This window comes from Amphiura filiformis, chromosome 20 (assembly GCF_039555335.1).
Source record: "Amphiura filiformis chromosome 20, Afil_fr2py, whole genome shotgun sequence".
In the NCBI taxonomy this organism is placed as follows: Eukaryota; Metazoa; Echinodermata; class Ophiuroidea; order Amphilepidida; family Amphiuridae; genus Amphiura; species Amphiura filiformis.
Genome location: NC_092647.1, coordinates 35,521 through 59,087, shown reverse-complemented (window position 1 = coordinate 59,087; position 23,567 = coordinate 35,521). Strand labels below are relative to the sequence as shown.

The 23,567-nt window shown below is 36.4% G+C and overlaps 1 protein-coding gene across 1 annotated transcript in view; it reads left to right on the top strand.

The window, feature by feature from the left end:
• The window catches only part of LOC140142748 (twitchin-like), a 58,705-nt gene that overhangs the window by 21,906 nt on the left and 13,232 nt on the right, over positions 1-23,567 (top strand). Inside the window, exons 8-16 of the mRNA XM_072164740.1 lie at positions 1,777-1,854; positions 2,714-2,871; positions 3,441-3,576; positions 12,723-13,055; positions 13,887-14,122; positions 14,705-14,854; positions 16,825-16,999; positions 21,112-21,141; positions 22,153-22,449. Of these exons, the coding sequence (XP_072020841.1) occupies positions 1,777-1,854; positions 2,714-2,871; positions 3,441-3,576; positions 12,723-13,055; positions 13,887-14,122; positions 14,705-14,854; positions 16,825-16,999; positions 21,112-21,141; positions 22,153-22,449 (1,593 nt within the window). The remainder of the gene's footprint in view (positions 1-1,776; positions 1,855-2,713; positions 2,872-3,440; positions 3,577-12,722; positions 13,056-13,886; positions 14,123-14,704; positions 14,855-16,824; positions 17,000-21,111; positions 21,142-22,152; positions 22,450-23,567) is intronic.

Here is a 23,567-nt window from a genome sequence, read left to right as displayed (position 1 = left end):
TGCTATTATCTATCCATGTCATTAACCGTGTGTTTCGTTTAAATCTTTGATGTAGCCAAACCTCATCCGCGGACAGAGTGAAAAACGTGTACATTTCTTAAAGAGGGCATATCTTCAAAAATTGTGAGCCGATTGAAAGCATTGTTTTGGTTTATTAAAGCTAACGATTTAGGGTTTCTTTACATACCAAAATATATTTGATCAACGTTTCAGAAATAGGAGAAAAAGAGGGCGCAATGTGGGGCCTCTTTATTTTGGGACACCCTGTACGTCTGCGATGCGCATCAATTGCATGTTTCGTCTCAATGTTGCACTACATGGTGACGCACCATATGAGCAATGGTACTAAGTTTTTGTACCATACGTCAGAGCATAGGCCACTATGTGATGCGAAAATTGTTGCCAATTCCGTTTTTCTGAACTGAAATACTAACGGATGGTCCATACATCACTTAACTATTACCGGGTGTCCCAAAAAAAGGTTACATGCAGATTTTTGAAAATAATCTAAGCTAATGTTAACCAATATAAATATCCTTTTCATGGCATAATCTATGTACCCTCTACTAGTACCCCTGTGAATGTCAAGTTCACAACCTACGTACTTAACCCGCATTCCAGGCATTCCTGGCCAAGCTCTTTATGTGACATAATACAACACGAGGTTCATTATACCACTGTCACAGCCACCGTGCATTTGGCGGGACACTTGAGCAGGTCCAGCCATAGTATGGCAGATGCAGTCAGAAATGTTAAAACAAACATCAGCAATTTCAAATCAACAAAATCCAAGCAATGCCTAAATGCAAAAGATTGGTATTCATTTCACTATGTTGATAAGGGAGATACAGCGTGCAGAACTGCTTTCACCAAAACATGTTCTTCTGTAATGACCATCTTCCTTTTTAACTACCAAGAGTCAAGCAGCTCTAAAACTTAGCAAACAGTTACTAGAGGGATGAGTAAATAACATCTGAAAAAAATACATTGTTTTGTTGTACCATCACAAAGTGCGGTTCATTTTCTACACGTAACCTTTTTATGGGACACCTTGTGTATGTAAAAACAGAGATCATTACTTAAATAATCTTTTCCATACGCCACATTAATTAATTATTACTAATTGTAATGTGGTCTGTGAAAACCCTTCACATGGGCCATTTTAAATTTGTGAGTTTGGTAAACAAAGAACATGGATTGAAAAAATAAAGAAATATATAGTTAAAGAGTTTTAGCCTTTATTATCTTTATAAAACAAAATATGATAATGCATCACATGAAGGGTGTTCACAGATTACATCTCAATTAATTAGACAATTTTGGACTTTGGCAAATTGGAAGATAACGATATCTAAAACCGGCATGCTAAATATCTTATAAATGGCAACAACAGCAGCAGCAACAACAACAAAAAAAACCCTTGGTAGACTCCAGTAGTAAAGTGGCATAATGTGTGACCGCAACCTTCAACATGGGGTCTTCCTGGGACATATTGTATGAAAAATAGGGGGGTTCGGTGGCAAATGGAGGTCTTTTGCGGGCAGATGATAAGAAAGTGGAGTCCTTAGATGTAAGATACTAAATGAGACATTTCGAGGAAAGATACTAAGTGTTTACCGTTCTACCTCACTTTCTGATGAAATCCCATGGATGTTGGATGAAATATCAAGCAAGTCATATATTTGTTGGGAGAACTAAAATCTATGTTGATCATACTAAATATTGATTCTTTCGGGAGGCAGATTCTAAAAGTTTCTTACATTATCCTACCACCAGACATGGCGACCGGCGCTCTACCACCAAGTGAGACGGACGTCGCTCTACCACCAGGTGAGACGACCGCTGCTCCACCAGGTAATACACGGTGCTTGGGCTGAGATTGTCATATTGATTGTATTGTACACTTCAGAGTACTCCTTTGATCATGAAAGATATAGTAATATATCACAACTTGTTTGTTTTTGTTTATTTTTGACTTTGAGTGTCCAAGACAAAACAGTTTTTCAACTGAATGTTTTGAAAGTTTTCAAAAGGCACTACAATTGTGGCCAGAAAATCACTTCATCATTGGCTTCTAAATAAATTGCTTAACCATTTTGGAGTATAGTATGGCTATTTCCTGAAAACGACAAGCATGAGTGTACATATTTTTGATGTTTTACTTAAAGGTTCTATAACCAAACAGAATTGGCCAATGCGAATATTCCACGAGATATCTGAGTAGCCGACCTCATTTGCATTTAATCTTAAATGTTCGTTAAACTAACATACTATAATTGAAAACAGAGATACAAAGACTATTGTGCGTCTGACGTCACTGTCAATCAAAGTCCCTACGATCCTTGATTGGTAAATTAGCGCGTAAAAGGAGGTCGATTTATATGGTGCCGATCGGAGAAAAGGAATAGCAGAGAGTGGCGAAAAAATTACGTACTTTTTCAAGGCGAAAAGCAATTTTTCTAGGCATTGTTGACATGGTGCCTTCGGGAATGAAAGTTTCCTACTATAAAAACCTAACTTTTGAGATGGTTTGTATGTTTGAAGGTACAAAATTAACAATAAGGCGACCGGTTTTACCGCCGCGTTCAGCAACTCATCATCACGACACACTTGTAAACAAACCGTGTTTGAGTTTGATTGACAGATGACGTCAGACGCATTTTAGTCTTTTTATCTCTGTCTTCAATATATGTATGTTTAATTTACCAACCAGAAGCCCCAGGACAACCTTCCTCTGAGTACAGCGGGGATACGTCTGTCAATATCACTTGGTCTCCACCTGAAGGTGACGGTGGTTCTCCGATAACAGGATATATCCTGCAACAGGAAATGTACATGGATGGAGAATGGAAAAAACAACCAAATATTGAGGTAACATAGGCCCTATTGAGTACGTTTTTGTTTTGGTAAGGCCAAAACAAAAATTGTTGTGTTGTCCTCAACCGACCGACCCTAAATCCTGAAAAATCAGGGTCGCATTTTTTTTTTCATTATGATTTTTACAAATTTATTCAAAAAATCAATGTTTTTCACTTAAAATTTATATTTTATTGAGTGACTAGTCTTAAATTGGTTACCTAACATGTCTAACAAGTATCCAGAAGTCAAAATTGACAAATGTCTCCTATTTGGAGAAGCATTATTTAAATATTTGTGGGATTAAAAAAACCTGAAGGTTAAAAAAAAAAATCCGACCGACCGACCCAACTTTCCAATTTTTTCCCACTTGAGGGCAACACAACAATATTTTTTTGGGCCTAATGCATGTTTTATTGTGTTTTTGATCGTCTGTGGAGTTAAAAATGTTCAAAGTGACATTGTGTATATTTGTGATTTTAAAGAGAAACAACGGAATATTGTAAGATTGTTATTATTATTATAATAAAAAATCAATATTGATAAATTAATTATTATTTTATGTTATGTATTTTAATTACAAGGTTACTGATGCCACCTTCGACCTTTGTGACATGCAAGTAGGTGCTCAATACCGATTCCAAGTTTCAGCCAAAAACGTCAGAGGGATTGGCAAACCAAGTCAACAATCTTTGATTGTTACACCACGACTGACTCATAGTAAGATTGTATTTCGACAGAATCAATCACGTCAAATGAATTATTACGTTATAATAAACCCCTCAAATAAAGAGAGTCCGCAGTTATGTAACCTGTCCTACAACACCTGATGTTGTTATGACAATATGTGATTGATAAGATCATGTGCAGAATCCTGTTAGCCCCAATTTGTACCAAATTGGCTACCAAACACTCTAAATTGACAAAGATTGATACCAGTATAATACGTTGGTGCATTTTCAAAAGTTGCAAAAACTTACTTGCCCGCGATGGGCCCCTGCCGACTATTCCAGGTGGCGGTGCAATGCCCGGTTTATTCAATTGTTAATTTGAAACGCATATGAATGTTCAAGTCCAGGATAAAGTTTAAACAGCCTTACCCATGCTAACCAAATTACAACCATAATACCCGCGCTCTAGAACTGTTTTAACGTGTATCTGGGTATTAAGATTTGTGGAAGCATGTATTCAGATTTTATTAAAACAGTTAAAAACATAATCAGTGTACTTCGGTTATACAGTAAGCCAAAGATTTAAGGTACCAGTTATGTTCACCCCTGTATATCCTAAACAAAGACAGATATGTCAAAATTAAAACAAGCAGCCACTACCTGTACTTTTTAGCTATGATTTAAGACCTTATTTGTTGAAATTGGTTGAAAATTAAAGAAACGGTGATCTGAAACCTAAGGAAGAATCGAAATCAAAACTTGCAATTTTGTGTTCTATTCAATGAAAGCACGACGCTAGTTTCAACGTGCTAATCAATGGAAGCACGGCGATTTTATAGTTCCCTTCTTCGATGACGCCTTGTGTACAAATCAATAGGGCTTGCAATGGAGCAAACTGCAACTTTTAAATAGGCATCTTCCTTGGGTTTTGGATGTCGCATGATGCAGTCATGTCTACAGTAGAATTCACCACCACCTTTGCAGGACTTAAACCCCATTAAAAGCTATAAACCAAGAACTACCAAGATAACACTCATTGAAAACAGATCTTCTTTGGTTATATCCACACTACACATGTTTATGTTTTACCTGTGCAATGAGCAATGAGCTGGTATTATAGTTTCAGTTGGGTGAACGATTATAAAGCAAACGCAAGGTAACAATACTGTGTGGGCCTTTGTTCACGAAATGAGACAATAGTGTGCATATTGTTAACCAGCATTTTTTAAAATGAGAAACATAATGGCTGTGGTCCGTAACACGGTTTGGAAATAATTTCTTCATATTTTTGGTGTTATCTGTCGTTTACATATCCTTCCTAAAACACCAAAGTGCGAATATTTCCAAACACCTAAATTAGCTAAAAATTTAGGACATGTTACAAAACTATATTTTCTAGAATTTCAGAAGAGTACTTTAAATATTGGCTGGTTATTTTTCACACAGTGACGTTAACAAGGCAATGTCCTATTACCTATAACATACACTAAAACACCAAAGTGCGAATATTTCCAAACATCTAAATTAGCTAAAAATTTAGGACATATTACAAAACTATATTTTCTAGAATTTCAGTACTTTAAATATTGGCCGGTTATTTTTCACACATTGACGTTAACTAGGCAATTGCCTATACTTCTAACATACACTATTTGTAGAGGTCACGCGTCAATGGGTGAGAGCACTGTGTATTGTGTATAGGAAAACGGACAGTAACTGCAGTATGGTGTCTTTATTTCTTGAACGTTTTCAACAAACAAGGTCTTAAATTCAAGCTAAAAGACGCAGCTATTGACTCTTTGTTCCAATTATGACATCACATACCTGTCTTTGTTTAGGATATACAGGGGTGAACATATAAACTGGTACCTTAATTTTTTGGCGTACTGTATTTATAAATGCGCTTTTATAAATACGCACGTGACCACCTCCGCGCTGCCATGTCAGTTCGGGGGCACTCGTAATTCAAAGACGTCTCTGATATCATAATATACGGGTCAGTGATTTCACATACGGGGAGTCTGACGGCGAGCTTTGTTGACAGCTGCGCACTCGATGCAGCACATCGGAACGAAGCTGAGTGTATTTATTTAGAATAAACTTTCCTATGTTTAGCAAATATCTACCTGTGCAAAAAGTATATCAATCTGTGCAGATTCCTACAAAAGGTCCCAGAAAACACTTATATTGCAAAATCGAGCCATTTATGGTCTAAATCCAACGTTTGAAGTTAAAAATGATAAAAATTAAAAATCCCAAGTCATTTTCAGATCGAATGTCACAACAGACCCTGGCCTGTGTCGCTCTCTAACCAGGGGCGTAGCTAGCTTTGTTGGTCGGATGGGGCAAAATATAAAATATATATACTTATAGCAGGTTTTTCAGAGAGACTGTAAAAAAGGACTTTATTAGGGACAATGTATGCGCGTACACTGTAAATCTAATGTGTTTAGGTTCTAAATGTTAAGCTGTAACACTTTTTAAACATATACACACTTTTTAAACACATAAATGTGTTTAGGAATAACTGAAAATATTGTTTTCCAGATTTTCAAGAAACGATTGGTATTTTTGGAAACCCCTACTCTTAAGGGAAGGGGTATGAAATTTTGGACAGTATTTATTGTGGGACATGAGAGCACATCAGAAATATCGAATTGCATTCTGAATACGAAGAATGTCCTTCTGATATCAAGTAATTTTGATTTTTTGAAATTCGCAACGTAATACACATTTTATGGCAAATCATTAAAATTGATATTTTGATATTTAACAGTACTCGAAGTAAACTTTATAAATCTAATAATTTATACTTAAAGTGTATGTAGGTCGGATGAAAAGCCGACGATCAATTGAAAATTTTGACCTTTCGTATTATAGAAGATATGGATTTTTTTTGGGGAAAAAATCCATATCATCAATATGAAAGGTCAAAATTTTCAATTGATCGTCGGCTTTTCCTCCCAGCTACATACACTTTAAAGAATATATCATTAGATTTATAAAATATACTTCGAGGACAGTTATATCAAACATTTGAAAAATATCAAATTTTAATAATTTGTCATAAAATTTGTATCATATCGTTAATTTCAAAAAATGAAAATTATTTGATATCAGAAAGACATACTTCGTATTTAGAATGCAATTCGATACGTCTGAGGTGCTCTCATGTCCCACAAAAAATACTGTCGAAACGCTCAAAACGCTCATTCCAGATCCCTTAAACATCACATAATTATCCAAAATAAAATCAATACTGTCCCTTTGGTTTACAAGTTATTGCACTTTTGGATTTGTATCTAAACGCATCCTAAACACTTATACCCCATCCTAAACACCATGTTTAGCGTGTATTTATATTATATATATTTAGATATATGGGTGAACTTTGGTGGAAAACGGGCTCCTTGCTCCTTTTCATTTCCTTTGCCTTCCCGATTTTCTTTTTCATTTTTCGTCAGAGGGGCACTGTTCTCTTACATTTTTGTCGGGGGGGCACTCTGTCCAACCTGCCCCACCGCTGGCTACGCTACTGCATCTAACTGAACTGAACATCCCATAATAATACTAATGATGTAATTATTTTATATAATGGGCGGGACTCACCGTGTTTTTGATGAGAAAATTCAGGGACCTACAAATATTTAAAAAGTGCGAATAATTTATACAAAAGTTTGGGCGACACTGCTCATATTGGATCCGACTTGCAATTAATAACATGTTAATAACAGTAACATTATTTTGCAAAAACCTATTGACGAACAAGGCCAGTCTAGACTAGATAAGGCCTAGCCTATCTGTATACATAGGCCTATGTCTATGGTAAAGGCCTTGTGTTTCTAATATTTAACCAAACAATGAACAAAGAATTATATTAATAAAGGATATAAATCAAATATTTACTGCTCTAAATTCAGGATCTGGTGGAATCTATATTGGTCCCATGGTGAATTGGAGAACGACGTGGGCCTATATTTAAAATATTAGGCCCACGGTCTCCAGTTCACCACGTGGATCAATAGCTTCCACCTGATTCCTTTTGAGCAGTAAATATTTGTATAACCAACGCCCGGGGCATGAAAGTTTTGAAAAAGGGGCGTATATTACAGAGGAATTTTCAAACTGAAGTTTTTTAATCTTAGAAAAGCTTTTTAAGGTTATTAATTATTTTAAACTGTTGTGATTTCGTAGTTCACAGCATCTTACGAATGGTAGTGAGCTTTGGCAAAACTGCATTGCTCAATTCATAGCGAGCGTGTAGAAGAATTAAAATATCACAGATATACTTTTATAGGTGCTGCGGTTCTTGAGTTACGTTGTAAAGAGGGCTGAAACAACAACACTTTTGTAAAACGTACATAACTCATTAACAACAATAAATTAAGCAAGTTTGCAAAGTATACGATTTGTAGAACTAACTATAGACGAATCCAAATCCACGCATTCCTACACCTGACTAGCAGCCTTTAGTTGGGTACCCGTCGGCTACAATGCACCCAAAATGTGAAATGATTTGGCCTTGGCGGAAATTTTAAACTGCATTCCATCACCCGTTTTACACCTTCCGCGAAAAGACAGGTAGACAAAAGAATAATTAAAGTTTACAACACAATAGGCCCTACAGTTCCCTTCGGCAAAACACACAGCTTCTACCTGGTCTATTCGCTGTTGAAGTGACATAATAATCTGATTAACTACACGCGGTATCTATGCATTGAACCATATCATTCTGATTACTCGCACCTGTACGATAAGTATCTTTGAAAAGAGCGGTATTGTATTCAATCTATGATTGCAGACATACACAGGTGATGAGTGCAACCTGCTTGTACAGTACGACGGCAACTTCGTGACCTCTTTTGTTCGATAGAAAATTTTTACGGGTTGGTGAACACGGGTTCCTAACTAAATGTTGAAAATTTGGCCGGCAAACATGTTTTAGCGAAATAGCTCCAGAAATGGGAGACACGGGTCGTTTTTTGCTTAAATTGCGTACCATGACCACGGATAAGATACCAAACATTTAATGTGCAAAGCAACAAAAAACGAGTAAAAGTTGAATTATATTGAAAATAAAGAAGCTTGAACATGTCCAAAGTTGCCGGGAAAATGAAAAAAATTGCATGTCACGATCACCAAAATGGTTATATCTACAACAGTGAGTAAACGCCGGTCGTATGCTTTTCTGTAATGATAGATATTAACTAACGTGAGCTTGTATTAAATTTTCAGGGAAAATGATTGGTGGACTAATCGAGTCGTAGGTTGGAAAGTTACTCTCAAAACGGCCCCGCGTCGCAATCTTGCGTGACCCGTTGGTGACAAGTGTCACTAGCAAAATATCAGCCGGTCTTGTACATATTATCATGATTATATCGAATAATAATCGTCCAGTTGACTCCAGTGATATTTATATATAGTTTTTGATCTAAAAAATGTGACGGTGCGTCAAAACAAAAACAAAATTCAAAAATCTACTTCCACACTTTTTTTTACAAAAAATAAAACACACATTCTGTGAAAATTTAATTCAAATCCATCGTAAAATGGCCTCAAGTTACTCTTTTGAAGGCGTAAAAATGCAAAAACGCGAAAAATCCTAACAACATCTAGAAACACCTTTTTATTTTTTTATGCAAATTAGATGGCAATTACATACAACATGCTTATTTGCTTTTTGAGATACAGATTTTTGACTGTAGAAATGTTATATATCGCCACTTGAAAAACAATAAAATACATAATAAATATCACTGCTTGAAAAACAATAAAATACATTAATAATACATTTGATCGCGCAAGATGCTTCCCTTCAAATTGCAGTTTCTTGGGAACCGTAAGTGCGATTTTTGTGGAATAAAAAGTATGTGAAGGCAAAAAGTCTGATCTTTTACCTGGAATGACAATGAAATATGACCATAAATGGGTGTTTCATACTGCAGTTACTGTCCGTTTTCCTATACACAATACACAGTGCTCTCACCATTGACGCGTGACCTCTACAAACAGTGTATGTTATAGGTATATGGGCATTGCCTAGTTAACATCACTGTGTGAAAAATAACCGGCCAATATTTTAACTATTCTCCAAACTTCTAGCAAATATATTTCTCTAACATGACCTAAAATTACAGCTAGGTTAGATGTTCAGAAGGGGTCGCACTTTCGTAGAATATGAGTGAGGGCAAAGCATAGCTAGCTCATAGCTAGCCAACTCCCCGTGTTAATTGAATGGAGATTTGACCGAAAATATTGAGCTATATTGGTAACGGACCGCTCCGTTCTGAAGGATGCCACAACAAAACGGTACAAGCTACATTTAAACTATTCTAAATAGGTTCTAGAAAATATAGTTTTGTAACATGTCCTAAATTTTTAGCTAATTTAGATGTTTGAGAGGGTCGCACTTTTGTGTTTTAGGAAGGATATGTAAACCACAGATAACACCAAAAATATGAAGAAATTATTTCCAAACCGTGTTAAGTCAACAATCATTATGTTGCTCATTTTCAAGAATGCTGGTTTACAAAAAGCACGCCATTGTCTCATTTCGTGAACAACGGTACACATACCATTGTTTCCTTTCGTTTCCTTTATAATCGGTTTATTTATTTATTTATTTATTATTTATTAAAACTTCTTTTGCCTGGGTAACAAAACTCAGTGTAAACACTGTTTTTCAGTTTGGCCCAGGGTCAAACGTAAAACATCAAAAAATAAACAATACATTTTAAAATACATTACATAAGCATATATCAGATTGCACAATTTAACAAAATTAGTAATACAATCAAAAACTAAACTTTACATACAAACAACAATGATATATAAAAACAGTGATATTGCACTATAGGACATCAAATTAGTTGGTTACCCAACTGAAGCTATAATACCAGCTTTATTGCGATGTCGCACATGAAAAACAGACACTTGTGCACAACCAGAGAAGATCTGATTTAATCAGTTGAGCTGCTTCAATGAGTGTTATCTTGGTTTAATAGCTTTTAATGGGGTTTAAGTCCTGCAAAGGTCGAGATGAATTCTACTGTAGACATGACTGCATCATGTTTGCTGCACTTCTTCGCTTAAACCATATGAAGAATATATTAATGAAGGGTATAATTTTATTCAACTAAAAACCTATTGAAGATCATTGTATTATATATATATATTAATATATATAGTGTGAGAGATTTGGTCTTGGCTTTTTTACGACTTGGTTCATCCATTCGTGAAATATATAGGCGTAAGAAATTTGAACAGACGACAACGTAGCTGTGTAACATTAACTTTTTATCCAAGCTTTCGCCCTCAGGGCTTCATCAAGGATGGCATATGTGGTATATTTGGTTAAGCTTGAATTATAAGTTAATGTTACACAGCTACGTTGTCGTCTGTTCAAATTTCTTACGCCTATATTAATATATATATATCCAGGGGCGGCGCCAGGGTATTTTGATAGGGGGGGCAAAACAATTGTAGAAATTCTTTTATGCGGCGCGATAGCGTTGGCCGTCGCGCTTGCGCGACGCAGGGGGGTGTCTGAGGGGGGATGTGCCCCCCTCAGAATTTGGAAAATTTTCAAAATGAAAGCACAAATGAAGCCATTTGATGCACCATTTTCACCCTTTTTAGGGTTATTTATTTACTTTCCAACCGCATATTTTTATGGATTTCATTCACGGGCCGGGCCCGACTTTCAGCCCGCTGGTTTTAGGCATAGACCTACTCAATTAGTAAATCCAGCACTTTTTGGCAACAAATTAAGTTCATGGTAAAAATGTGCACGAAGTGAAATATGGTGGAAACATTAACGAAAGTCGCGCGAAGCGTGAAAAAATGTGGCACTTTTAAGGCTAAAATGGCCAAATATATGATGTTACTTTGGTCAGAAACCCACATACAGGCGTCAACATTGGGAAATGATTGTAGGCCTATGGACCATCTACCCTATGGGGGATTTATACCCCACACCCCGGGTCGGATCTACGCCTCTGATCGAAACGCGGTGTATGTTAAGTCAGTTGCATTGTATATGATATGCCGGGTTTTTTTAAAATATAAATTGGTACGATAAAATGATATGAATGAGGGGTGTCTTGAGGTTGGAAATATTTCAAACTGAAAGCCGTAACCAGGAGCGTAGGCGGGAGGTAGTCGCCCCCTATGATCACTAAAAGCCGAAAGGTCCTCTTTGCGAGCGTAGCGAGCAAAACAAAAAGTTTTTTATGCTTTTTCACTCAGAAAAGGACAAAATTTGCCCATTCGCGAGTGTAGCGAGCGAAAAAATTAGGTTCTTTATGCTTTCTTGGTCAAAATTTTAGGAAAAGGTCCAAAACAGGTCCACCTTTTCAAAATCAGCCCCAAATAAATCATGGCTACACCGTACCCCTGGCCGGCCGTAATGAAGCCAATTGCATATTTTTAAAACTATTTCTGAGAGGGACGTTCTAGTATAGGTTTTGGATAATACAATGTGATGAAAACTTATTTATAATGATTAGGCCTAATTGCTGCATGGCACAGACTTGCATGTGTTGCCGCGCCAGGAAAGTGACGTAGCCAGGATTTTTCCAAAGTAGTTGATAGAAAAGGCAAGAGAGGCCATGTGACTTTTATGGGGAAAATTTGCCGAAAATGGGCCCAAAATATAAGAACCAACAACTTTAAAACCGCGTATAGGTCATTCCACAAGGGGCAAGATGTCCGAAGGGGGAGTTTCCTCCTTCTAACCATGGCCAGGGAGGGGAATGGCTCCTTTTCTTTTTCTCCCTCCTCTCTTTATCTCTCCTCCCTTTTCTCTTTCTCTTTTTCCTTCCCTTTACCCCTTTTTTGAAAATCATAGGGGGGGCATTGCCCCCTTTTCTGTGGCGCCGCCCTGTATATATCGTAAAATTCCGTCTACAAGCATAATGCCTCTAAACGAGGTTTTTTTGACACAAGAGACAAGAGGCAGACACTCTCAACAAGTACAAAAACGTTATTTGGAGTTTGAACAACTATATTACTGATAAAGGCGGCTGTACAAACATGTATATTTGTAAGACCAATATATTGCAATGTTTTTGAGAAGGGTATTGGCCTTTCATATCTTTCGTTAAAAAAACCCCTCGTTTAGAGGCATATATGCTTCTAGACGAAATTCTACGGTATAATATATTATATATATTTTTTACTTATCTGCTTTTTTAGAACGATTACTTGAAGATATGACTAGAGCTCATTGTGAAATTGACAAGAATGGCGGGACATTGTGGCTTTCCAAAATCAAGGCAAGACTAGAGATTCCAGAAGGAGCGATAAATCTTCCAAAAGGCCAAACCTCAGTTAAAATTGACATATCTTTATATCGGGAGCAGAAAAATCGTCCTCAGCTCGACAACGATCACATGATGATTACTCCTATTATCCGTTGTGGACCTAAAGACACGGAGTTCAACAAGCCAATCACTTTAGTTCTTCCTCACTCTGGCGTAACATGTGCAAACTTAGGTGACATTAAATTGTGGTACATGTCATCAGAAGGTATGTTGCAAAATGGGACTATGAATCTTCGATCGTATAATATTATACAGTATTAAGCAAATGAATGAAGGTACCAGTAATGTTCACCCCTGTGTACCCTAATCAAAGACGAATACGTCAAAATTAAAACTAGCAGCCAATACATGTACTCTTTACCTCTGGTTTAAGACTTTACACTGCACAATTCAAGCGTTTAGATTCTAAACACTTTTTTGTAACACTTATGAAACGTGTCACAGTAATTATTTTCTAAACATGTCACAGTGTTTAGTTTCTTTAACAGTCAATACCATGTTTAGAAACTAAACACTATAGTGTCCAGGTCAACTAAACACTATAATGTTTAGTTTCTAAACATGATGTTGACTGCTGTAAAAACTAAATATGTCGCAGCATTTAGAAACTAAACACTGTGACATGTTTAATTACCTGTAACACTTATTACACACTGTGACACGTTTAGTTTCTACCGCAGTCAACACCATGTTTAGAAACAAAACACTATAAACTTTAGTTGACCTGGACACTATAGTGTTTAGTTTCTAAACATGCTGTTCAACACATTTTCATGCACATACCTAATCTTGAACATGTGACATGTTGAATGTGATTTCAACCAAAACATGATAGATTTTCATTCCTACAGTCAAACATAGTGTTTAGTTGACCTGGACACTATAGTGTTTCGTTTCTAAACATGGTATTGACTGTTATAGAAACTAAACACTGTGACATGTTTAGAAAATAAATACTGTGACACGTTTCAAAAGGTGTTTAGAATCTAAACGCTTGAATTTTGCAGTGTACTAGCTGTTTAAATGTTCATATCAGGTACATGGAAGACACTTCCATCTGAATCTAAAAATGGAAGCAAGGAAGTCGCGTGGTTGAAACAAATTGAAGATAAGGAAGCGATAGTTAAGGTCAACCGATTTTGCGGGTATTGTTTATCTACATCTGGCATACACAAGAGACAGATGCTGATGTTCATGAAACCAAAGGATATAAAGCCCTCAACAAAGAAACTCTATATAACTGCTTATGCTGTGCGAGATGATCAGTCTGATGTGAGTATCACACCTGATTAAAACATTCCGTGCTCTTCATACGATATTAATAGTTTGTATAAAATATTACTGCTTTATATTATTATTATTATTATTATTAGTATTATTATTATTATTATTATTATTATTATTATTATTATTAATATTAGTGTTATTATTATAATTAATATTAGTGTTATTATTATGAGTATTATTATTATTATTATTATTATTATTATTATTATTATTTTATTATTATTAATATTAGTGTTATTATTATAATTAATATTAGTGTTATTATTATTATTATTATTATTATTATTATTATTATTATTATTATTATTATTATTATTATTATTATTATTATTATTATTATTATTATTATTATTATTATTATTATTATTGTTATTAATATTTAACCCGTGTGGTTTATGCTAACCCCTTCCAGACCAGTTTTTGCGAAAAAATATTCCATACTAAATGTCAAGTCTGTAGCTATTCATCTTTAAACGGAATTCAAAAAGTTAAGAATTGCGCAACATTAGCATCCTTGTATAACGCCAAGTAATTTAAAATATTAATAATATTAATAATTTTTTTCAGGTAATAACAACAGAAAAACACGCAGGCGGTTGGGTCCTTTGTGCAGAGAAGAGGCCATTTAAGATAGAAAGCACAGATACAAAAGATCTTACCGTTAAAATTACTGCAATTGATCAAGACTCGGGATGGAAAGTCGATGATGACACTGGGGTAGGTGGATGTATAATAATAAACCATATTAAAGTACAGATATCATAATTATTTAACATGTTTAAGGCGGTCGGAGGCGAGTATGACCTAGCGGTGCTTATACTCAAATATTAAAGCTGTTACATGAGAGGAATGACATGGGTTCAATAAAGGCTTATAAAGGCTAGGTCATCATCATAACGGGTGTCATTTCCGCACTTTGTGCATGATATTTCTCGATGGGTGGGAAAACGCTCAAAACTTTGTTTTTATATCTTATTGGCCTTCATTCAAGCACCGCAAGACCTATGGACATATAAAAGAAAGAGTGTAACTGCTCCAACTGCCTTTCGGTAGTTTACCGGGCGAACACGGTGGTCTAGGTACTCTGGAAGTCCGACGATAAGCTTAACTCTCCTATCATAGATAATGGCTATCTCTACAAGGACACAGTAGACGACAGCTCAACGAAGAAGCTGTTGGCCTGCTGTCCGGGCCATGTTAGCGACAAAAGGGTTCCACGATAGATTGCTACTCGGGGTAAGACCAAGATGATATACACTATCTGCTTCCTCTAGCCCTGTACCAAAGACGCTGAGCTCAAGGTGGTTTTCCTCTATGTCCCTACGCTTGGAGATTGTGGTGGAGTTGCATTTCGCAGCTCCGATCAGGACTTTTCACTTTGTAGCCCATGTCTCAATCTTTAGATCCTGATTGAGAGATGCAGCAGCTTGGCTCTGGGCAATTTAGATTTGATGAAGGACATTATGGTAACATGAAGATTGAGTGTTCTAAAGCATCATCAGCATATAGATTGGAATGCTTTGCCAGGTTTGCAAACATATCATCAAGAAATGTGATGAGCAATAGGGGTCCACATATGTAACCCTGAGGTACACTGATGTTTTGCCATTTAGGACAACCTTCAGGGATCTACTTAGGTAGTTGGTTAACCAGGCATTGAGAACCAGGCATTGAGAACAGGAGACCAGGATGCCAAACACGATCAAATGCTCTGGTGATGTCTAGGCAGACAATGTGAACTTCTTCCTTGCTATGTATTGCGTGGGAGAGTGATTGTTAATGTATGTCGATCTTGTTGAGAGATATATCAAAATACTTGTATGATGACAAGGATTATGAAAATGTATTGTTCTATCTACGATCTATTGTTATTGAATTATGTTACAAAATTTTGGGGCAAAAATGACATGTTTTTGGTTGTACGGTGATCAAAATGAAGTCTCTCAAATATCACCATTTTATCACCCATAGTGGGTAGGAGAACATGAAAACTAATATGAGATACTGTATTAGGATCACATATTAAGTATCATGTGAGAGTATACTCTTGTACTCCAGAAGACAGGATCACATATTAAAGTGTGCGACACTATGGAATATAAAAAGCATGATATGGGTATGTTAAAAATTGAAATGGGGTATGGGGCTGGCTGGGGGTGGCTACGGTGCGTTATCTCAAGGACAATATTGTTCAAGGTTGCGCCGCAGGCTTACAAAGAGACAATATTGTTCAAGGTTGCGCCGCAGGCTTACAAAGAAACAATAGCAATCAAGCTTAAACATTAAATTAGCACCCGATAGAGGGCAGGGCCTGAAGAATGAGGGAAATTACGGGGTAAATATTTAACGGAATAAACTGCATAATCATATTATTTAGATTTATTCCGTTAAAAATCTTATCTTAACTTATCAAATTACTAGTTTTTATATTCTATGGTGTCAAATTTTTATTCACAACGTTGTAAATACGCATTAAATACGATTAATAACAACAGAGGGCGCTTTTTCTTTAATATGTGATCCTGTCTTCTGGAGTACAAGAGTATACTCACATGATACTTAATATGTGATCCTAATACAGTATCTCATATTAGTTTTCATGTTCTCCTACCCACTATGGGTGATTTTATAGCCTACCACTACTATAAAAAAATCGTTTCATATTATTTTTCAACGATCTCTCACAGGAGATAAGTCACCGTGATCTACAAAGTGGTGATGACTGTTCACAATGCGAACTTAGCTTTACCAAGCTTGACAATCGAACAACGGATATAAGTGGACGTTATAATGCCGAACAGGATAGGATTCTCTTTAAAAAACAACACTTCAACAGAAGTCTGTGTAGCGTCCAGGAAGATAGTAAGTATTGCGTAATTAGTAGCTTTTCAGCTGCGATGAACAAGGAAGTAATCTATAGAATTATTATACTGCTATTAGAACATGTATACTTATATAATATTGAATGGCTTTGAGTGTGATACAAGAATATATTGCACGAGATAGAAAAATATTGCACGAGTCGAAGACGAGTGCAATGTTTTTCTATCGAGTGCAATATATTCTTGTATCACACGAAAATAAGCCATTCAATATTATTATTATTATTTATATCAGGCTTTTGCTATGCGGTAAAATGAAAATGTAAGCTTACCTAGCCACCGGGTTTAACCAATGTGTATTGTAATGTAAGCTTACCTTTTGACCTTCTTGTTTTCTGCTCTTTACTCTCCAAAGATAATTTCGGAATAATTATATATAAGTTTATTTGTAGATGTGGATTATATTTCCTAAGGTTATCATCATCCAGAATTGCCGCGAATTAAGTTGGTGATTTTACTTGTTTATACAGTACGAAATCTCCTGTGAGCCGTTACAGTGTCTGTATTGTTGTGCTGTTGTATCATGACGCGTGTTGGTGCTGTCACCATGTTTACGCGCGACGCGTACGAAATACGAGTACAATATTAAAAAAATATTGTATTGCATCCGGGTATTTTGCAAATATTGTACAATATACAGTTTGATTGTATCGCTCAAAAGCCTGATATAAATAATAATAGTATTTATTATGTTCTAATAGCAGCATACTGATTTCTTAAATTGAGCCATTTTTAGTTCTGATTTCTGTTTTCGTTTTTGGCTTCGGATCTCATTGTATACTAGTATTTATTATGTTCTAATAGCAGCATAATGCTTTCATAGATTTCTTCAATACATTGAGCCATTTTTTTAATCTTTTCAGTTCTGATTTCGTTTTTTGGCTTCGTATCTCATTGTTATTTTGAAGTATGTCAGGTAGGGGATTGGTCACAATGAATATTATTTGTATCCTCGCAGGTGAACACAGAAGTGAACTGTCGGTTCAGGATCTGAGCCTTAGTCTTACTGTTGCTATGTACAATACCAACACGCTTGAGAGGTGCCACACCTGAATTGTCGCACTTCTTGCTCTTGATGTATCGCCAAAACTTCTTGGAATTGGAGCTAAGGCTCTCACTTGTCATATTATAAAGCTCTCACGTGTCATATTGTTAACGTAAGAACGGTACCTTTGGCGACAAATTTGTGTCAGATTTGTTCAGCTCTTTGTAGTACTGCAAGTCAGTTGGAGATTTAATTCTCTTGGCTGTTCTATAAACTCTTTTCTTACGTCTCGAAAGTTGCTTCACAGATGAGTTGAACCACGGTTGGCTAAAGCACTGAGAAAAAAAAGCTCGAAGGGCACAGTCTTCCATAACTTGACAAAGCTTTTTATCAATGAGATTCCAAAGCTGCTCCACTGGAGTGGATGTGTCATTATGAGAACAGAGAATTCTTTAACATCTTCCGTAATTTTGTCTAACATGGCTCTGTTCCAGAGGGAGATCTTCCTCTTCATGGGCCACTGTGTCCTTGCTCTTGTAGCAGAATCCACTAATACAGCATCATGGTTACTGACCCCGGGGATTACTTTAAACTTACTGACGAAATTAGGTATGTTGGTGAGGAACAAGTCGAGGATATTTGTTCCGCGGGTCGGCTCATCAAGCAGTTGTTCGAGACCGACAGTATTGATGGTTTCCACGAAAGTCTCATTTATTACATTGCGGTCTTGGTAAGGCGAAGCGTCCAAACATAACCCTAATGTGTATGGGAAATCCGTGAGTCAAATCATGGAAAGGAATCTTAGAGGTTTGAAAAGAAGATTTTTGCTCTACGAATTGATATAAGTCATGAACACATTTGCGGACTTGACCAAGGAATCCGTTAACAAACCAGTAATTACCACTTTCTTTCATGTCGGGAATTGATTGTCTACGACCATTAAGTGCCATGCACTTGAGCGATTACAACGGGCGACTTGTAATGCATGACAAAGATCAATTATAGTACTTCTCCACAGGATCAGGATCCGGTTGTACAGCTACCTGATAACAATACCTCTAATTGGGGTGTCTGGCCATCTCAAGTGGCTATTATGTCTTATCACTCGAACTCAATATCAACCTTAGGAATTCGAAGCCTTCTAGCCACCATCCATACCCGTATCAACCTACACAAGTCTTACAGATTCCTCAAAAATATTAAGGATTTCTCTTTAGGGATTTGTTAAGGGATTTCCTTTACACATGATTGAGGAGTTTTCCAGTTTATATCTGGTAGGTTGATATCTCCAGCTACCCATACAAAGTTGATGATGGATAATATATAATTATATAATTAATCTTTTTCGTGAGCACCCCCCCCTCTCCCCTTCCCTTGTCTTTTGGTTATGTTATGTAATGTTGATTTATTTTGTTAATTTCATTTGATTTCAGGGAAAGGCTAACTTTCAGACCTTTTTGGTCTTCCAGCCTTTTCCTCCATATGTACCGTGTTTTTATATATTTTTTTGTAATGTCTTTGATTTTTATGGAAAAATATGAATGAATGAATAATATTTGGCTATCGATTCAATGTCTTGGACCAGTTTTAGAATATAATCAACATCGTTTTTGCTAGGTCTATAAGCTATCTGACTGGAGGTTCGCATGTTGAATTTGAGATGATGAAAATGTTTGAGAACCAAAATCACTGCCGAGAGGTGACTGGGGTGATTCTGATGATACAGGACCATCAAAACTCTCAAAGCTGTTATTTGTCTCTAGCGTGATGTATCAAATAGATACAGGGAGTAATGTGATGTCTCGTAAACAATATATGTCCAACTTGCTCCAGCACTGACAATATCATGATATACAGTTTGAAGAACTACTGTCATGTCACATGATGATCCTGTTCTGGGACCTGGGTTTATACATGAGTACATAATTAGAAGAATGCACATGTTTGTATATTTGGAAGAAGACCATTACCATGGCTGAGGATTTTATAACTGGCTAGGAAGATAATCTGTTTGAGCTGCATATCTTTGAATTGAGTATGGCATGATAAATCGCGAACTATGAACCACATTATATGTAGTTTAGATTGATGAGATGCCACGCCCTGATTATCTGTAGTATGCCACAGAATCACGGTTGAGAAAAGTCCGCAACAACAATGGCTGTAAACATAATCGGAGTAAACACCGCTGACCTTAGTGTAGTCACAAGGTATCTATGCCACCATAGAGGGTGCTGATGATGCGAGAGAGCGATGTTACCCGGTATCAAAATGCAGCAACCTTGTCATCCCATATCCTACTATAGGTGTTCAAAACAGCAGCAAAGGATATTGGTCCAGATAAGTAACACACATTTACAATTCTTCATAACTTAGTTGTTATTGTTTTATCTGCACATTAAACATACATAACACTTCTAAAAATGTTTCAAGATGATAATATGATTAAGTTTCTATCAGTACCTTTTACAAATGGGATCATGTTTCAAAATGTGAGCCGAGGTGGTTTTTTTTAAACTTGTTGCTTTCTTTACGTTGTCAACGGTTTTTTTGGTAGATTACAATACTACTCGTGTCACTGAAAGTACTTTAATCGACACTGGTATCAGTGATCACTCATTTTTCACATAGAGACGACTCCCATACTTGGCTGTAAAGAGCAGGTTGATCTACGTCGTATAATGCAGGTGGCACCCGGGTTTTATATCTTATACTCCTATATTTGACACCAATGTGAAACTTTTATAATAGGCCTCTATTCAGTGATATCAGAAAAGTACAGACATTCCCACATGATGTCGTTATGACGTAATGCTGTAAGTGTGCCCTCGCTTTTTTCTGCTTTAAAATCCTAGAACCATGCGGTTCATAAAGCCGAATAGTTGTAAATATCTGTTTTCATGGCTATATCAATTGTTTAAGAAAATAACGTATTGTTAATAAATTATTCACATTTACTTTTATGATATACATTTCAAATGATTGATCATTAATGTCTTATTTTTTTTAAACGATGGAATTGTAGGAAAATGTTCAAACGCAGTTTTCACAGAATACGGTACTCTGTTAAACTCATGTTTGCGTTTTATCTCCTGTTAATATTACAGGTACATTGCAGAAAGAGGTAGAGACGTGTGGTAAGTATTATTGGCCACTGTCTACGGATGAAGTGATGGGTACTACATCCCTGACAGTGTAGGATCCATACATGGGCAAACTGCCATGGTATCTACAATGCTTACGTGAAAGCGACCTTATTATGTAACTTGTGGCAGAAGAATCATTTTCCCGAAATTCCTTCACCACAAGACAATTAAGCATATTGCATAACAATAGATACAGCTCGGTGTTTAATGTATCTTCTCAAATTTGTTATTGCAATACGCGTATGTTTATCATAGTATGATTATGATCGTTCGAATTGACGTATTCATAGTCGAGCACTGTCACACATATATTGGTTTTGAGTACATTCAAGTAATAGAACATCCAACTAATGGCGTATTTATTGTAGTATTTAATAACTGTCTAATAATATCTCGTATAACTGAGAGTTTAAGACCGTGCAAATATATATATATATACCAGAAGCATGCGCGTATTTTTTTTGGAGGGGGCTTTAGGGCGCCAGCCCCGGGGTAAAAGCAGGGGCGGCCAAAATGAAGGGCGGCGGATGAAGAAGGGGGCAAAAACAGGGCGGCAAAAACGAAGGGGGCGGCAAAAAGAATTAGTAAATAAAAAAGGGCGGAAAAATTTGATAAAGCATAACAAATTATAAAAAAATGGGTACTATACATCACAATGTGCTGCTTTTAGGGCGAAACCCTTTTTTTTTTTTTTTTGCTCTTCACTTTTTCAAACGACCGAGAAAAAAATTTTGGGCGGTCACTGGTACGCCACTGAGAAGGCATAAATGTACAATGTATAACAATGTATACTGTCTTATAAATTGATGAATGTTTTCAGTCATCCAGTTGTAGTATATGAAGTTTGGAATTAAATCAACCAGACCAGTCACATGACCAGTCCAGCGGGTCAGTTGCCTGATGAAGTGTGATGGTATCACACGCAACGTAGCTAATTTGCTAATAAAATAGTAAGTCCAGTATTTTGATTTAATTCCAAACTTCATATACTGTCTTATCTAGGTAAAGAGACGGTAACTGACAGTGACATCAATGATGTAGCATGCAAAGCTAAACTGCAACATAATCAGCTAAAGCATCTATTCAATGAACTTCACATAGGAAAGGCAAATATTGAGAATGCTGAGCGCATAGCAGACACAAAGGATTTTAAACTTCAGTCAAATGAAGTGTTACAAACCTGGCGGCAAATAAATGGAAAGAATGCTACGAAACAGTCAATCCTCGAGGCTTTAACAAAGTGTAATTTGATCGAAGCCAAGGAGATTTTGCTGGTCAAATGGACCGTTACTTCTCCAGGTGAGTAGTGTATGTACAGTGGCTAGTTTGGTGCGAAGTAAATCGATCCATTTAGTTACCTCCTTCCAGCCATTACTCCTAGATAGCAGAATGCTGGGCTAAGTAATGGGATACCTCATCCACCAAGGCATTCATCGCCGATCCCTCTTCTAATCTGAATGACTGGAGTCGGACGGATTGTAAAGCACTTCCTACGCAAGCTTGCATGGTGCGGCTTCATTGACCGGCTATGAATGTGATGAAATTCAAACGATGGAGCACATCATCGTCTGTCCAATCTACAAGTCCCTACATGTTGCCCCTGAACCTGTCCAGCTATGATGTATTTGATGGACCTTACACACAAGAAGAAGAAGAAGAAGTATTATTTTTGAAATGCACAGAATAAATTTTAGGTATTTTGTTCCGAATTTTGCAAACAGAATCCACATTTTTGCATCAGAATAACCAAACAAAAAGTAACTATGTTTTTTAGATTGCAATGAATTGACAACTATAACGCAATTGCAGTCATAAGTATACCAAATTTCGATCAAATTGAATTTCCAACAATCTCGGAAATAAGTCTTGGAACGCTTGCGTGTATAGAAGGGCAAACAGTTACCCCTCTCCCCCGTGCAATGTTGTGAAACGCCAATGTCATTGATTGATGGGGAGAAGAGAAGAGTTAATCATTGTTGTAGATGTCATGTTTGTTCCCAAACACAATATACGTCATTTCCATAATCATAAGAAATTCTGCACGGACATAGTGTACCAAGTGTTCTAAGTACGTTTTCCCCCAAGATTGTCTCTGCCGAATTTAAAATATTTCATCTAAATTTTGTTTTTGTCGTAAAACTCACAACCGGAAAGTCGTATGAGCTTCATATTGCACACGATTTCGGAGTAGATTATATCCTTGTGAATTATAATGAAATTGTTGATAAAGAAATTGGTTTATTTAGGAAGTGGTCACTAAAAACACTTCCTATGCCAAATTACACACATTTCGTAATTTGGGCTCTAAACTACATGATACTGAGTCAAATATTCAAATTTTAGATGTCTCTTGGACAAACATTAAAATTGGGTATCGCTATAAAATGTGTCATAAAAAGAAAACGGTAAATGCTAAT